The sequence below is a fragment of the Limulus polyphemus genome, unplaced genomic scaffold (genome assembly GCF_000517525.1).
Source record: "Limulus polyphemus unplaced genomic scaffold, Limulus_polyphemus-2.1.2 Scaffold581, whole genome shotgun sequence".
In the NCBI taxonomy this organism is placed as follows: domain Eukaryota; kingdom Metazoa; phylum Arthropoda; class Merostomata; order Xiphosura; family Limulidae; genus Limulus; species Limulus polyphemus.
The window spans coordinates 226,113-245,357 of record NW_013666191.1 but is presented as its reverse complement, the minus strand read 5'-3'; the positions used below and the strand labels follow the sequence as shown (position 1 = coordinate 245,357).

General features: G+C 30.8%; 1 protein-coding gene across 7 annotated transcripts in view; it reads right to left on the bottom strand.

The window, feature by feature from the left end:
* Positions 1–19,245, bottom strand: part of LOC106459250 (trafficking kinesin-binding protein 1-like) — a 74,071-nt gene that overhangs the window by 28,662 nt on the left and 26,164 nt on the right. For 4 of the 7 annotated variants that reach the window (XM_022385703.1, XM_022385704.1, XM_022385705.1 and 1 more), the window contains 5 exons: positions 10,772–10,848; positions 10,182–10,298; positions 6,464–6,558; positions 2,354–2,438; positions 1,973–2,051 (listed from right to left, as the gene is read on the bottom strand). In XM_022385703.1, coding sequence (XP_022241411.1) covers positions 1,973–2,051; positions 2,354–2,438; positions 6,464–6,558; positions 10,182–10,298; positions 10,772–10,822 — 427 coding nt within the window. In that variant the 5' untranslated portion in view covers positions 10,823–10,848. Of the gene's footprint in view, positions 1–1,972; positions 2,052–2,353; positions 2,439–6,463; positions 6,559–10,181; positions 10,299–10,771; positions 10,849–15,251; positions 15,271–17,339; positions 17,359–18,565; positions 18,667–19,245 lie in introns of those variants that run through there. The other 3 variants (XM_022385702.1, XM_022385708.1, XM_022385706.1) reach the window with 3 other exon arrangements.

Below are 19,245 nucleotides of genomic sequence, written 5' to 3'. Positions count from 1 at the left end.
GTAGTTAAGATAAACATGCTACCCGCTTGCACTTTCATAGCAAATTTTTGCACACAACAGTGTACCTTTTGTTAGAAAAATACAAGTGTAAAGATAACTAGGATTGTATAAAATTGTTCCTTTTTTGTTAACAAAACCATCAACAAATCTACAACTGAATTATGGCAAATGCAATGTGATTCAATTGTAATCTATGCAGTAAAAGTGGGCATCAGTTATAAAGAAAAAATAAAATAACTTACAACTGTATTTATTCTGCATAACACTTAATGGAAAAGACTGATCATTAATGGGTAAAACACACAACATGACATCTAAATATAATAGTGAACAACTTTAAACTCAATTCTCTATTGACTTAGATTGAATCTAGTGAGAAGTATGTACAACATTGGATCAATAATTTTGTTCGCAAGAATAATACTTCTTGATCTCACTTCATGACTGGCTCAGTTTGGGTATACAGCTAGTAATACAGAATAGCTTTGCTTACTATGTTGACAGTTTAAACTGTAGAATCCTGATTCTACAACAGGAACAACTGTCATATTACACCACACAAAGCCTGATAAAAAACATGGGTAGCTCAGAAGGGTTTAGATAGTCATAGTTGGTAGTCTATATGACCACTTAAGCCTAATTGTTAATTAATTTCTACATTTCAGCTGCTAGTTTGCTTCCATCTTCAGGAATGTCCTAAAAAGTACTGGTGTGGTATCCACTTGATCCCAGTACACCTTCCTTTCTAACAAAAAGATCCAACCTTGAAACCCAGCCCTACCACCACAAGAAGTCCTTCTCAAGACAGAAAGTAGGCTAATAGTTGAAATACAAAATATAAACAAATTTGTATTTTGTCATAATATAGAAAAATGTAAGTAATTGAAGGTTAGACTGAAATGATCATATAGGCCACTAACCATTACAATGACTTTTAAACATAACCACCAAAACACAATATAAAAGAAAAACAAACTAGATTAGTCAAGTGAAACTCAAGAGTAATTGTTATGAAAATTACAGTAAGATTTTCAGATAATGTTCTGAAAAGACAAAATTCAGAATAATCAAAGAACTTATTTAATGATACAGTAAGAACTTAGTAGAGAAGACACATGAAAAGAAGAGCAGCAGAAGGCAGGCTCATATGAACAAGTCTACAAAACAAAATATGAAAGGAATGAAAATATAAAAAGAAATAACCGAGGTCTAAACATAAGCCATCAAAGTACAATTGAACAACAAAGTACAACATGGACATGAAGGCAAAAATAATCCTAAAAAAGAACTTCACTAGTACTTCAAAGTATTATTCTCAATTCAACAGACAGATAAAGTCCTTCAAGTTTTCAATCCAATGTAGTATCCTCTGGATTAGCTTTCTCTTAAACATGTCAGAGAACTTTGAATGCATGTAAGTAAAGGTGGGAGTTTCCTGAAAACTACTAGAAAGTTAACTAGTAAGTAATGTCACAAGATACAAATTCCAAGTTAACAATGCAAAACAATCCTTAAATAAAAGTGTAATAGTAAACAAAAAATCAAAATAAAGATAAAAATTAATTAGATTTGATATACTAACTGTTATAATCAATACTGTTAATAAAAAAACATACAAACACTAGTTCTTGTCTCGAACTATCATCATAGAAGCATATTTCTATAAAAAAGGAGTCTTGCTCTTTCTAACACATCAGTTAAACCAAAGAAAACTCATTATGTCTACCCTACATATATTATACTAACTACAGGTAGGTCAACAGTCATGAACTTGGTGTTCACTGCACTTTTTACTTCGATGTGTCATGGTCTTATTTTTTCTTGTATAATTAAACATTACCTTTGTATATATTTTAAATCAAAATTTTGTCACTCTTATCCTCAACCTCAATAAATCCTAAATAAAATTTGCTGTAACACCTCTAGCAAAAGTTTGACATGGTAAACATCTTCAAACATGTACTTGACTTACTAAGTTCTTTAACAAAGTCATTGATCAGCTGCATTTCTTTCTTTTCTTCTTCTTCAATACTGACAGATTGCATAACAGCCTATAGTAAACATAAAAAGTGTAAGTTTAGCAAATACAATAAAAAAAGCTTAGGATGACACAAAGTGTACATATTAGAGTCCAGTCTATTAGAGTCTATGTGATAGTTCATATTACCTGACTTTAGATAATTGATTTAGTAATGGCTAACTGTGAAGTTCCATTTTCTGTATAACTAGCTGCAAATTTACAAATTCTGCAAATTAACACAAAAACATGAGTGTCTATAAGGCATGGTAACATTAACATTAATGTGTACAACAGACACTGACATAATAATGGCTTGTAAAGTAAAGAACTAACATCCTGTCTGAGTTGTATGTTCTCCTTCTCCAAGTCTTGCACTTTTCTAGTCAGTAGTTCCCAGTTGACCATTCCCCTTTCCTTCCTGAAACATCAACAGTACTAATGAAGGACATTACCCCAACTTAAGCATCAGTGATATTAGTCATTTTCCTTCAAGGTTTACAACATAAGATTTTAATATTAAAGTTATAAACTTTCAATTTCCAGACAAAAACATTCTAAAGAAGATATCCTATAATATTTACCTATCACAACTTATTAGATATTCTAGTATTTGTTATAATTTGGAAGATTTTAGAGAGAGAGAGAGTTCAAACATACCACATAAACTTTTGAGTAGAGTAGAAGTTTTCCCTCAACAAATTACACAAAGCATTTTTTAAATTTAGTGGTCAATACACTAAAATGTATAACATTAATAATTCCTCCACTTTTTCATAGAATATTATGAAAATTTATTTTACAAATTAAAATAATACTTATTAACTATGCATAACTCACTTTATAAGCATTCCTAACTCAACCTAAGCATTCTATCTTTCAAAGTTATCCTTTTATTCAAGCCAAACATACTTACTGCTGAGTCAACTATTTTCCATGGTGTAAATAACATAACTGAGTAAAGAATATAAATAACTTTATTCATCCTAGACTACATACTCTAACACAAGTCCAAGCATTTATCACACCACAAAAATTTAAAACCATATCTGTTATTTTTAACTATCCTAAAATTCTACTGTAATTTTGCTTCAATTATCCAACTACTTTTAAGAATAGGTTTATTCCTTTCATTAGCCCCCCGCCCCTTCAAGTTTGGCCACTGGGCAGACTTTCTTTAGCAAGGTCATGCTCATACACTATGGTGGATTGAGACAGACAAAACTAGACCAGATATAGTAGCAGTCATGTATATATAGGCTGTACTTACTGTTCTGTGGACATCTAGCTGAAGCTTGCTACATACTAAATATGATGCAAGTTTGTATGTTTTTCTGTAACTTAAGAGCAATCTACAGTACTAAATTCAAATAACTCGATACCTATTTTAGTTATTTATGTATTAATTAGATTAATATATAACAAACATTTGTTAAATAGTAATAAAAACACTGGCAAAATGTGACAGGTATGGTAATATGAAGCTTTACATATGACAATTTTGTTTTGGTGCTTGGTAGTATAACTAACATTATTTATAAATAAATAACATTATTTAATAATGCTAGTGTTCTAAGGTAAAGGGCCAAAATACCACTAGCAGTGAGTGTACCCAAGTGATGACCTAGGGCAGAGTGGTTAGGTAAAGGGCCACAATACTACTAGCAGCAAAGGTACCAAACTGATGACCAAGGACAGAGTGGTTATAGAAGTTTTTTTGTATTTTGCTGTTCAATAATTAGAAATTCATTGTGAACCAAATATACAAGTGTCAGACATGTTGACCATGGTGCCATGACTCACATCTGCAATGACGTTCCAGTATATTTGCTTCTATAAGTAATTCTCTGTAGGTGTTAAAACATCCTAATAATAACATTAGGACTACAAAATATATAGTACATAAATATTTGTATATTAAATATGTAACACATAAACATTAATTGAATAATTTACAAGTTAATCACATGAAGAGAGTCTAAGAGTGAATAACATCTCATAGGATATCAAATTACAGAATCTTAAAAAGTTTATTTTCAGCTGCATTTAAAGTTATTCAAATAGAGCAAATATTCTAAATTTTTCTAACAGAAAGTTTGCAGAATACTGCAGATGCCCCAGTAAATCAATTCAATAAACCTGTTCTATGATTTTTTTGCTGTAGAAAAACAAAACTGTTGAATGAAAGTTTCAAACTTCGTAATTACTTTCTACAGTTTATGTAGTTTCTAGAAATAAAACATCTTGTTTTCATATTTTATATTTTTATGAATTTGCAGCTTTGAAAATTCAAAAAGATTTCATAGTGCTATTTTTATTTTAAAGGAACATTTAAAAATGCTTACCTTACTTGTAGATTTTAATATTTGATTTTATATGTCTTCCTAAATTCTTGTAGAATTTTACTATAAAGTTGTTATTCTATAGAACTATAAATTTTATCATATTGAAATTTCAAGCAAATTGACTTAACATTTTTAATCAGATGGTTTCATTATATATATATTTTAAACCTGTTTTATATTCATTTATATATATATTTATTTGTTCGATACAGTAATTCCTTTGGCCAATAATGCAGAATGTAAACAAGGCCTTTTTGGTGAAATGAAACTTGATACAGTTGAATGTTAAATTATTTTAACTAAGTCTACCTCATCTCATTCCATGAAAAACACTTCCTCTCATACTGCAACATATTAACTTAAATGAAGATTAAATGATGAGGCCAGCTTAAAGAAAATAATTATAATGACCATGACTGTAGCAAAAATTGTTCACAAATATATTTTCTTCTAGCAACAAATCACCAAGCTAAGCATTTATAACTATGTTTCAATCTCAAGAGAATCTCTGCTAAATTAGAAGCCACAGTCAAAAAGAACAGGAAAAAAAAAAGAATATGACTTCTCAAAACTGAGATACAAGCAATTACATCACACTATGCCAACTGTGGTTGAGAAAAAGTGATTGGCTGGAAATCAATAAAACTATACTCGTGTTAAGTTACAAGGTCGTTCGATTAGTGATATTTTGTTCAAAACTATCATGACTTTCCTCCGAGGGAGCCATGAGGGTTGTATTATGGTAAAAAAAATCCAAAAAATTCACAGACAATAATGATTTTGTTTGGAACATACTAGAATCAACCCAAAATCAATGAGGTTTTTTTAATAATGTATAAGATTAAATAAATAAAACTTTGTTATTGAATAAACTTCAACTGACATTTTTTTTAATGTATGGAAGTTACTACAAGTGTATTTTTTATAATTTCTTTAATTCAATTGTGCAGGATTTACCCATTGGGATTTGATAGTTAAATGCCATAAAACAATATAAACTCAAGTATTTAAGTCAGTCAAAGAAAGTAACGAGGCCCAATTGTGTAAAAGAAATAAATGTCTAGTAAGATTTGTGGAAACAGTGCTTTAAGTGAGTAAGACAGGAAAAGTTTAAAGAAGTTTTTTCTTAGCACAAAGCCACACACACAATCAACTCTGTTCACCAAAGAGAATCAAACCCTGGATTTTAGTACTGTTAATCCATAAACTTACCACTGACCCACAGCAGGTACTTAAAAGAAGTATGATACACGGCATTATAATTCATTTATTGCAATTAAATAACTTGTATTCTTCATCATAAAAACTTCACTGTTTAAAAAAAATATATAAACAATTTTGTATTTTTCTCTTTTATTCAAATATAACATTCTTAAATTGTGAATGCTTAAAATTATCACTGCAGCACCAATATTCATATTCGCTAATTAATATGAATGAATGTTAAACATGGTTTTTAAGTTAACAAAATTACTAAGCTTTACATGTGTTAAGAATGCCAAAAGCTAAGAAAATATATAGATACACTCAAAATTATACTGTATCTTGTTACACCTAAAGAAATTAATCCATTTTTTGGAGGCTACCTTCTTTTGATATTATAGATGCAAAAAACAAGATACATGTAGATTTTTTAGATTGCAACATTTGTAGTCAAACCACATTTAAAAACTTAGTGATGTGTACCTGTTTTCACATAAAATCAAGTTACCTTCACTTTTAATTTTTGCAAAAGTAGTAAATACTTTATTATCAATGTTTTTATTGATAAAAAATGATTGATAAACTTTATTATTGGAAAAACAAAACTGTTATAATAATGTTAAGATTTATACAAAAGAATAGCATTTGTAACAAAAGTTCTTAGTCTCTAGTTGAATCTTTCTTAATCCTATCCCAATAACAAATTATCCGTATTATGATAAAAAAAAACAATACAATCTAAAATACTGTTTTCTTGTTCTCTGTTAGTAATTCCTCTATTTTTTTCTGTGACATTAACCACAGTTTACTATTATCATGGTACAAAAAAAAAGTTCACCAATATAACTTTCTTATTTAAAATGCATATGTTATAAATGTGCTGTTTCATTTCACTCACGTTGGTGACCCGGACTCAGAGTCAGTATCAAGATCTTGGGTGTAGATCTGCAATAGGCCATTCTTAAGAGCTAAATCGTGACGTAGCTGAGTGATCTAACATTGAAAAAAAAAAAGTGAAACAAATATATCAGCTTTGATGAATAAAACATTCAATTTAAATAAATGAAAAAAAATATTCAACAAACTTTCATGTAGGAAGAGGAACACAAGACAAATAGAATCACAGATCAACCAAACTGTTTACAAAATCTTCAGAAATGTAATAGAAAGTTTTCCCTGCACTTAACTCTTTTCAAATGGGGTCAGTAAGTGTGATAAACCTTTTTAACCACAAAGTAACCAACACAGTTTCTACATTATAACTTTATATGTGTTTTGTGTATTTTCATGAAATTTGGCAAGATTTCGGTAAACATTTCAAGTCTTTTGTACACACACAAAAAAAGATTTTTTAATCAAGTATTTTTATTAAAGATTTGTCCATGAATGCATGGAGTCAGTGTTGACTGCTCTGAGTGAAAAGTGATTTTCATGTTAAGACTGAAAATATTTTCCTTCATCTGAAAATTTTATAATTTCATTAGCATAACCTCTTAAAACCTTCTAAGTAAAAATGAAACTTTTTTTTCTCAGTAAAACTTTATACTTTATTTGTTCTATAATTATTATAATTCAACTGGTTTTCTAACTAAGGCAAGAGAGGCTTAACTTAATTCCCTTAGCTGCTCAATCTGAAAACCATGAGAAAAGTTTTCAAACTGATGATGAAACTGAAAATACTCTGTAGTGAAAACAACAGTGGTATATGTCATCTGATAGATTAAAACTTTTCCTTTCTATTGGTTATGAATGATATAATATAAAAATGTCAGAGAATTACTGACAATTTGTGATAGAGATGATGTGACAGGTTTATGACTCTGTAAACAAATAAGGTTGAAAGCTATAAAAATTTGACTTTACCTTAGTAATATCTATATTATAATGAGTAATTTACATTAAATTCCATACTTCAGAGAAGGGTGGTAAATACATTAGAGAAGTGAGAAGACTTGAGAACAAATGTCTTGATTCTCATATTATAGGAGATTGAGGATTTTTTTCCAATATTCCCTTATAAAATTAAGAGCTTAAAACTTACATAAAATTAAAATTTGATTTAATAATTGTGTTTTGATCCAAGTTTATTCATACATGTTGATAATAAAGTAGTTCAATTAAGTTCTGAATGTAACTCTGTAATACAAAGATTGTGACATTTTCGTTCAGTATAAAACCACTGACAATAATGGACATTCACCTGACGACTTCAAATCTTATAGTATGTGCAAATACACCAGGCTTATGTCTTCAGTAGCAAACTAAATATACAAATTAATAAATTGTCAGAATTTCAACAAGTTGCCTGATCATGCACGTTTTATTTAGACAAAACTGGACATGCAATGTAGGCTATAATTAAACAAAAAATTTCATTCACATAAATCATAAGACCGAACCCTGTTGGTACACATTTTAAATCATGATTTTTTTTTATTTTGCCTCTATTTAACACATACAACTTACTTAGATGATTCAAGATATACAATAAAAACCTTTATAATAAATTTTCTAGTTACAATTAACCCTCGTTAGACTGGAGACTGACATTCTGGATTATCCACAATACAAATGACTTTCCATATAGACAAATCATCACTATGGGAAATTTAATCAATAATCTGTATATTTGCTTTCCGAATCCAAATAGTTGTTTCTTATAACAAATCTGTGTTTCCTGTGGATACATGATTCAATTATCCAAAATCCATACACCCATGAAGAGTCAAAGTAAGAGTTGACCAGAAAAGAAATCAAGATAATAATTACTGACCACAAAAATATTTGCACTAATTAGGGAGGTATCAGTTTACAACAATTTTTCTGAGAACGACCTTAACTCACATTTGATGCCCTGCTGTCCATGCAAGATAAAAGTGGATTAAGAAAGCCTGCATGATGTCAGTATTGTTCTCAGAATGGCTGGAGAATCTGAACAAAAGGATGCATTCAAAGAGAAAAAATATTCTTCTTGTGAACAATTCTGCTAGTCGTGCTGGCTCCAGACCAAGAGCTGTCTAATGCAAAATTGTACTACTTGCCAATAAACACTAGGCCTATTGATTTTGGCATAACCAGATCATTCAAAGCTAACTACCACCATCAGCTGATTATAAAGTACACAAAATGTATTGAAATAATGGTCCACAAACTGTAAACTTCTGCAAGGCTTTACAAATGCTAAATTTCCCCTAGTCCAATGTTACTATGGAAACTATCAAAAATTGCTTCAAGCATGTCAAGATTTTTCCACAACCTAGAGATATCAGAAGTTTTTTAATGAGATTGCTTATGCAATTCATACCTTAATCTTCATTAGTAATGATGCTATATCAGCTGATCAGTGGCTCAACGATTCACCAGAACCAACTGGTCAAGAATTTCATATGAAAATATCATTTCCATCATGTCTCTTGAAAAGTGTGGTGATAGTGAATCTGACATCAAAAATGATCAACCAGTCAAGCAAGTCAGTTTGAATAAAGCATGACCTAGCTTTAAAGGCATCACAGAGTTTGAACAAAACAGTGATTTATGTGAAGATAATCACATAGCATGTTATTTGCTTAAATTTGCTGAGAAGCTTTAAAAGAAAAAATTTCAGTTCAAAAGCATACTATGATTACATCCTTCTTTGGAAAGTGATTTGTTTGATATTTTATCAATACCATTTTGTATTCTGTAAGTATTTAACTGAGTTGAACAAAATGATGTATTTAAAGACAATAAAGTGGTATTTTGATCAAACAGTTTGTGTAATTATTGATGATGTATAGATTAATAAACTGATAATTTTATTGTAGACACAACTGCTTTTTGTTTATTAGTTGCATGCCCACCCTTATTAGTTTTGAACCCTTACATTCGATTATCAATAATGCATGCCATTAACAGTGTCCATTGTATTTAAAATTAATAATTTGAATAAATGGATGACTCAGATCTGCACAAATTAGTTTGTTACAAATAATTAATGAGCTTTTACTGTATACATAACTCAAACCAGTAAACTGGTTCCAACACCCTTCCCCTCACTGTGCACCATTTGCTGTCATACATCCCATGACAGTCATGTATTTCTATGTTATTTGATTATTCTATTAACAATCCACGATCTATCCTTCATGCTGCATCTGTTGAAATTACTATTTAAAGCTAAAAAAAGTTTTTGTTCTCTTTTTTCATTATTTTTTAACATATTCTGTTTAGTTTCATTTCACATACTTCTTTTTCATATAGTTTCACATCTGGTTAACTTCAGGGGACATTTCAAGCTCTAGACATATATCTCAGAAGTGTTAAAATATTCTTAGTTTTACTTAAAAAAACAACAATTTATATAGAGGTACAAACATCACTTGAGTCAGCAAAGACATCAATTCTTTGGTATATTACAGTTTCCAAATGTTATTAAAATATGTAAGCAAAGACAAAAATATTTTAGTATATCACTTAGCTAATGAATTAGTGAAGCACACAGCATGGAAATAATAAGATATACTTACAATTTTGTATCATGATGATAACAGTACATTTAGTTGTTAATCATTACCATTAAGAGTAGAACACACACAATTTGTAATATAACCAATATAATAAACAAAAAATTCACTTACATTTTCATTAGCTATAGTAAGGTCATGCTCCAGCTGTTCATTCTTCTGTTGAAGATCTTTGTTTTTATCAAGCAGAGTCTGACCAATACGAGCTGCTAATTCAAGGTCTCCCTCTTTCTAGAAAGTTAAGAAGATTGAAGTGGAATATCAATTCAAATATCATCAATTTACTCTTGAGAAAAAGACAATCTACTCATTTAGTTCTCATGAGTAAATTGCTACTCTCACAAACTTAAGTAATGCAGACCCTAACTAATAAATCATATGATTTTGTGGAAATGTACCTATAGAATTTAGAGTATTTAGGTAACAAAAATTCTAGAAATTATAAAGTTACTTTAAGTTGTACATGTGGTGTTTTCTCTTCAATTTTTTTCTACTTTATTTTGGATAATTTAAATTGGTTAATGTGGCTTTTTGTGTATTTAGCACTAATAACCATGGTATTCTGTCAATTCAAGTAACACGCTTGTGCCACATATAAAATCAGCAGTTTGATAAAGCCATTTAAAATTTCCTGGTTGAAATACTGCATCTAGTCTAATAACCAATTAAAGAATATCTATGGCTGATTGTAAACAAAGTCTTACCTCCTCTAATAGCTTAGTCACGGCTTCAATATCATTGTATGCCTTGGTCATCTGGCTTAAGCGACCTCCACATGAGACTACTCAAAGGAAAGAAAAATTCATGTAACACAAAATATCTATCAGTTTCTTCTCACAAAAAAATAGCTGTATACAGCTTCTAAACAAAACAATAAAACTGAGCTTAAGATTTTTCCAAGACACTTTTTAATTTGACACAAGATAATTTTCAATTACATATTAATCTTACAACTATTTTATGACAAAAAAAATCATTAAGAAAATAATACTCTACTCTAAAGAAATGTTTTGTTAAGAAGGAACTAGAAGATAAATAAGCTTATTTTGTTAAATCTTATTTAGTTGCAACAGAAATGGATCATGTTATAACTATGTTTTGAGCTTTATACAATGATTTATTTTACTGGTTGAAAGACGAGTCACAGATTGAGATATAAAAATCTTAATAATCTGTTGGCCATACACAAATAATTTGACAATACTAGTTTTCAAGAATTTACTGTAAAGTAATGTATAATTAATTCTACAAGTAATAGTAATTTTTTGTTCAAAAACAAATCAAAGCCAAACATTACACTACAAGAGTTATAGGTCAAATCAAAAATAAATATTCAATAAATATTTTTATTAGAGAAAAACGAAATACTGAAACAGAGTTGTTACACCTATGAAAAATGAAACCTCGTGACTTTTCAATGACCATTCTTAAAAATTTAAAGACCATTTCATGTGTATTATACAAGAAACTGCATCAGGACATATGTTTTCAAATGTAAGTATTATACAAATATTGGTAAATAATATTTTATATGGTGAAAAGGCAGTAATATTTGTACTGCTAATCTAGCAGTGTTCAAATATAACATAATTATTTGAAAATACAAAAGTCAAATTTAAAGTGTTTCAGCATTTCTTGTTTGATAATTTTTGTCCAATTTTTATTGTGAGAGCCTTCAAGGATTCTTCCTTCTCTCTTACAACTCTCCTTATGGAATTGACCACTGTGAAGAGGCTAAAGTTTCTTTTCTATCCAGCTTTATCAGAGTTTTCATCAGCTGATGAAAGAAGCTGCTTATTATCAGGCTTAAGGCTGATTTTATTACGTTTGAGATCTTTCAGTTTCAATTCAGTTTCTTCAATCTTTCTCTTGTCACCTTTCTGTGGCTTCTGCTTTCTGAACTTCCCCTCTTCTGAGTATGTCCTATACCTTTGTCTTGTATTTCCAACAAAGGTAAGTATTTATGTAGTTATGTTTACATTCAGGACACCCCCAGCATGTCTAATATGGTCAGTTAAAAAGGGACAGACATTTTTGTTTTTTTGTAATAGTTAATTTATTTAAAGAAAAGCACCTTTTGACACTGGCCTGTCCATGAGACACAGAAAGAAGAGTTTCCTAACTCTCCAAAACATTTTTAATTGTTTCTTGTTTGACAGGGGATAGAAGTATAAAGTATTCAGTCTGTTTTGCTCTTTCTGACACAAATGAGCTCTTGAATGTCGTGAAAAATGTGAAATTCTTTTTACTGCCTGAGAATACTGTCACAGTCCCTTTCTTCCACTCTGCCTGCATTTACCAGACTTTTTAGACAAGATGATAAAAGCATAACAACCCTGGAAGATCCATTTTACAACATCATGTCCAAACTACAAGTTAAGAGGTCTTCTCGATAATTTTCACAACAACAGCCTACATTAAAGTTTAAAGCATAGCAAATATTTATCACCAATTTTGAAGCCTTCTTTAAATTATTAAGGACTTTCTTTGTGACAAATCTTTTCAACAATCCCTTAGAAAAGACCAAAGAAATCTGCAGCCATAAAATGTAACACTGATTTCTCATCCTGGAATTCCTTGAGAAAAGGTTCAATTTCTCAAGCAACTGAGAGAAAAAACTGTGCTTTGAGGATGAAGAGATAGGAATTAACAGCTTCATGAATACTGTCATATGACTTTAATTTTGGTTAGTTTTTCTGTACACTCACATGTTTAAGATGAGGTAACAATGATAAGCACTTTTCCACAACACTAATGTTCTCCAGCCATCAGTGTTAACAAACTTTGGTAAAAGGTCCAAGCATCTAGTCTTATTTTTGAAGTTATCAGCTTTTGCTGAAGAATCTTTGAACAAACAGTAGAAATTTGACAAAGTTTCTTCAAATTCCTACTCAGCTGCTTCACACAGATTGTGAATCGGGTGTAAACCACAAGTCCCAATTTGCAGTAGGGGCCTTTTGGATTGGGTTTATTAGCATCAGTTGATAACACTTCATGTAATTTCCAGTTAACACTGGGACCATCCGTGGATATCTGCAATGTGATGACAAGGAACAGTTTGCCAAATAGGTCAGTGACAGTAACATGTCCTATGAACTCTGATTTGATGTAACTTATGTGGACAGTTTTTTCATTCCAAAAGCAAGCAAATGCCACAATTGTTTCTTCTTGATGGACTTGTTTCAGTATGGAAATGAAATATGGCAGTAGTCCATGTATAGGTAAGTATGATGTTTTGTCTTCTCCACATGAAAACTTTTTTGAAATTTCACTATTAAGGAACATACTCTTTGTAAAGTTTTGTCATCCTTTCATTTGAATGGTTGTCAGTAGTTCTCAAAGTCCTTAAAACTTCTGATCTTAAAACATCAGCAGACAAAACAAATGACTGGGTGCTGGATGTTGAACTGGTGGTAGTCACAATGTTAGACTTTCTGTTCAGGTAGTTTGAAAAAGATGCAGAGATCAGTACTGTTGCTTGATATTGTTTTCAATGTCTTAATATTTTCTGCATGTTTCTTGTTTGACACATGATTGCACAAAGCTGCTTCTCCCATGCTGCTGATGTTAAATGAACTTTGGCATGATTTACATCTTGCTTTACTACGTTGTGAATCATTTTTTAAATATTTCTGAAAGTTCTGATTTGAAAAACATTTTGTTTTAAAATTACACTGAACCAGCATTTTGAAAACATGCAAAGGAATGGAAATAAAAATTAAATACACAATACAAATAATGTTCATTTGATTATTTTATGTTGGTCTTTTAACATTATATTCAGTACTCAAATGTATTACATAATATGTATCATAAAATTTCTATTGAGATTTATTTTATATTAATTATTATTATTTTTATTTATTAACAATACTCATTTTTATTGTAGCATACACATTATTATGCATTATTATAATTTTGTTATTCAATATGAGAAGCTTGCTTTAGCAAGATTCTTAGAATTTCATAGGGAATTCCTCGCTAGATGTAGGCATAGTTTGAAAAAAAACTGCCTTTAGACTGATGCCGTATATGACGGCTCATACTTGGTTTGACAGCGCTTGATGTCCAATACATAGTTAGGCTTTGCATTATTTTAGAATATTTTAGCCAAATATATTTACACAGAGACTGTCCATGAAATGTGCTGATTCACAAAAACCTGATTTTTCAATTAATGAAGATGCCCATATGTGTTTGACATCTCATAAATTTATGGATAATTTTTAGTTATGTTGTAGACCTAATAAAAGATTAAGTTAAAAATTTGTTGGTGTGATTTTTAACATATTATATTATTTCAGTAAAAATTCGGTGCTGATTTATCGCTTTCTTTCCATAACTGGCATAAGCATATAGAAGTATAATGAGAGATCATGTTAGCCCTAAGCCTTGGTATAATTTGTGCTAACATAACATTGCTTGCATGGCAGATAAACATTAATTAATGAAAAAGGTAGAATCTATTATTAGACCTACATCAACATCCTACAAATACAACTGAGTGAATATTTCAAGTCCAAGTAGAATTTCTTCACATTTTATATTTAGAAATATGCCTATAGCCATAGGATAGCCTATAGGAAAATTGGCTGATTTCATTAAAAAATAAGTGACACTAATATACCTCTAGATCTAGTACTGAATACATATTCTGTTTAATCTTTAGAAAACTAGATTATCATTAGGTCTACACTATATCTATTAGATCTAACTGTTACATGTATAGCTCCATTTGCTTCTTACCACACACTAACATTCAGGCCTAGCCCTAACATTAGTCAATTTGGCCTTTACCTACCTATGCAGACTTGATTAGGTGCCTATAGTTGTATCAATTCAACAATTTATATTGTGTTATAAAGAAGATACAGATCTAGAAACTAGATCTAATTAACACATTAAGGCCTATGTAGTGACATTAGACATGTTAGATTTTAACGTCTATCATTTCGGTGTTTGATTTGTGGGAATGATTTAAAATCTAGCTTATGCATATGTGCCTTGAAGCTTTATACAGTATAATATGCAAAACTGTAACCTCCTAATACAAATATTAGTATTTTCATTATTTTAAAACCCAACTTACAATGTTTAACACAGTATTAGAAGGGGGAAAAAACAGCTACTAACATGATTAAATAATATATAGAACATGTGGTAAAGGCACCTGTAAACACCTACTTCTCACTAACAGTGAAATGGAACACCAATATTAATAGCTCCATGGCAAGTCTTTCATGCATACCAGTTTCATTTTACTGCTGCTTGAGGCATGCGACAGTTGAACGAGATATATGACTGAAAGCCGTATTTCGATGAACCCATACCATTCATTTCCAAACAGAAAACTTTCTTGAATATGTTGTGTAGACTCGCCTAGGTCACGTGTACGATGTGTTCAATGGTTTCTCAACTGGTACAATATGACGCACTTTGGTTACCACAGTTGCGTACTTGTTGCAGATCTCTTTCTGAATATTCACAGTGCCACATGTTGACCCACATTCCTTTGTTTTCCAATGCCAGTGAGTACAAGAGGTGATGTTGTTGATTTCAATGAGATACCTGTGCTCTGTCCACCATGTGGAATTGAACCCCAGGTTTTGACGTTGTAAGTCCGTAAACTTACAGCTGACCTACCAGTGTGGGTCAATTGCAAGGGAAACCTCCATATTGGAAGTTCTAAATCTCTGAGCTGAACACATTTTTATATTCTGAGTATATGATATTTTTGCATCACAATGGGTTGTTGTATAAACTTCCCAAAATCGTCCACCTTTCACTGACATCACACTGCCTACGAATCCCAATAACAAAATGTACTTCTGATAAATGTCGTTTCACCGTGATCTGTTATGGCTGCGAGTGTCACGTGACGTACTGATTTGCATATTAAAAATCGTTTCGATATAAGGTATTCGACCCTTAAGTAGTTAAGTAAAATAGGATCGCATTGTTAGTAGTTTTCTAAATGAAAAAAAAAACAACCAAACAAAACAAAATCGCCCAAATCAACGAATTTTATGTGAAATATACAGCAGTTAAAAAAGGGTTTGACCCATCAACATACACTATTAGCTAAACAAAAGACAATCACCCAGTAAACAACACTTAATTCAACACATACAGTCGCTAAGTAAAAAAAAAAAAGGATTGCCCTTTCAACACATTATACATCAACATATACTAGTAGCTAAACAAAACAAGTTCGCCTAGTCAACAATTTTTTACGTCAACATAAACAAAAAAGGGGTTTGCCTCGTCAAAAAATACATCAATACATTCTTACAAGTAACTAACCAAAAATAGATCTGTACTTCTTGAATATTATTGTTGTAATCCCTTTGTACATTTTTAACAGCTAGCCTCAAAAAATACATCAATACATACTTACAAGTAACTAACCAAAAATAGATCTGTACTTCTTGAATATTATTGGTGTAATCCCTTTGTACATTTTTAACATCTAGCCTCAAAAAATACATCAATACATTCTTACAAGTAACTAACCAAAAATAGATCTGTACTTCTTGAATATTATTGGTGTAATCCCTTTGTACATTTTTAACAGCTACATCGATCTTGTCTTTAATCGATATATTTTTGTTCTGAATTCTTCTTTAAATATTTCGTTTCTCTTTTAACGTCTCTCTTGAATTTCTGTGTCTTTCTTCTTCGTCTTATTTTAATTTTCAGCGTCTTCCTTCATAATCTTCTTTTCATTTTTGTCTCTTTCTTCTTTTAATTGTTTCATCATTTCCAACAAAGTTTTGACCCCGCCTGTTTCGCGACTGGTTGTCAACTTGAAAGTTGAATTTTAGTCTATATCGCTGATAGGCTTTTTTATTATTTGATTAAAATAATGCCAAGTCTAGTCCACATAAAACTAACAAATTAGTTCATTTGTTTGTTTGTTTTTAAATTTCGCGCAAAGCCACACGAGGGCTAGCCATCCCAATTTAGCAGTGTAAGACAGCTAAACATCACAACCCACCGCCAACTCTTGGGCTACTCTTTTACCAACGAATAATGGGATTGACCGTCACATTATAACGCTCCTACGGCTGAATGGGCGAGCATGTTTGGTGGGACGGGGATACTAATTTACATCTAACACAAAAACAAACCTACTTAAAGATTTTCATCTCTAGTGGATCGGTAACAAATATGCTTACTGAATAAATGAATTGCAGACAAACAGACGAAATAACTCTCACTGTCTAAGTTACTAATTAACTGATTACTCGTTAATATCACTGATTCACTCACTCTGTAATTTATATCATTCTCGTCTCCTATTTGCCATAAAAACTTCTAGTTCATTATGTCATCATCACGATTAGTTCCATCAAATAAACATCTAAATTAAAAAAATAAAAATATAGCTTACAATAATAAACACACACACACACACACACACACAAACTCATATACACATGTATACATACTATGTGTTCTTCTTTGTGGCTGTACTTCTTTTTTAATTAATTATAAATAATTTGGTCGTCAATCCTTAAAAACTTGTTGGTAAATTGAATCCACTGTATATTTATCTTTTCCTGTACAATTCCTTCGTTAGCAAAGAGAATTATTTATTAGTTTTATAAATGCAGATGCCTTCTTATTCAGTTTACATGTCACATTTTGATAACTAAGTACTTCAGAATTACATTTAATTGTCTGGATAAGTATCTTCTAATTCTATTTGGATTAACATTTTCGCAACACTGATTAGCAGGAGCTCGCTACACTAACAAAATTTGATCGGTCTAAAGTTGGACCGATATTAAATATTCGTGACATTTAGAAATAATGAAATTCGTTCATTTAGCCCTAAAACATTGCATCCTCTCACTTTGAATGTCACCAAGTTCTTCCATTTGTACCGGCGAATGTCACAAATATCAACTGTCATTCTAACTTCACGGCGCTCAAAATCAGTAACTCTTGCCTGAGCTAACTGCAAATCATCGGAAATTAATTCGCCTATCTAAATAAGCTAAAAAGTTCACAGCTAAACGTATACTGAATCAATTATTTACAAAGAGAGATTAAAAGCTATGTTTGCTTTTCGCGTGTTGTTGTTTTTAATTTGTTTAATATATTTGACTGCAGTAACAACAGACTTAACATATGCCATGCTTATACAGAAATAACTATTAAGGCTTTAAAAAAAAACACTTTCATAATTTCCAAGTTCGATTATTTCTATTATGCTTAAAGCATGATATGAATAATATACACATCATTCCAATTTCTAAACGGATAAAAGTTCATATTAAAAATCTTTGTCTTTCGTAAAGGCAGATGAACATTTCCTGAGGTAGCCATGTTAACACTTTAAATATTAAACTTATATGACGAAGTAAAACTAAAGTCTAAGTTAAATCCTGCTAAGCTTAAATCTTCCTTCTTATATACTGAAAAGTTTGAATAAAAATGTATATGATATATCATGTTTAGATCATTTTTCACTTATTTTAAGACTTGTTTACCTCTTGAAGCCAACAACCACATTCTTATGGCATCAGCATCTACTAGCATAGTTATAACATTCTCAAATCCAGCTTCTTCTTCTTCTTCCATAAAACAAGCAGTTATCCGTTAAAAATCCACAATTTGTGTTACCATTATATCTCTACACGATTTTCAAACATAATTATTAGGTCAGGAGTTGGCCAGTGTATAACCCATAAAATAGTTTTCTTAGCAGAACACTGTCTATAGATTATGACACCAAAAGATGGAAATTGTAACCTTTCAAAGAGCTATCTCTTCTTCTTGATTACTGGCAAACTCATTTCCGAAACCTGTATTTTTCAAAGACATTAACTTTAACAACAACAACAAAAAAAAATCAAATAGTAATATTTACTTTCTCTCTGAACTTAACAGTCTTATTTGCTAATATAAATATTGAGGCTCTAAATAAAAAATGTAGGTAAAAGCCAGTTACAACTTGCATAAGATTTCTGCACACATGTGGTCGAGATGGAAACCCAGCGTACACAAGTTAAATCAGAAAGCTATATAATCTAACGCACGAAACTCATACAGGAGAGAAGCACTCATCTTGCTGACGTCACAGCAAACAACCTTACATATAATGCTTTCTTAATAAATGTAGTTGAATAGCTGTCAGACGGTGTGGTCGGCAAACCTGAAGGATATTTTA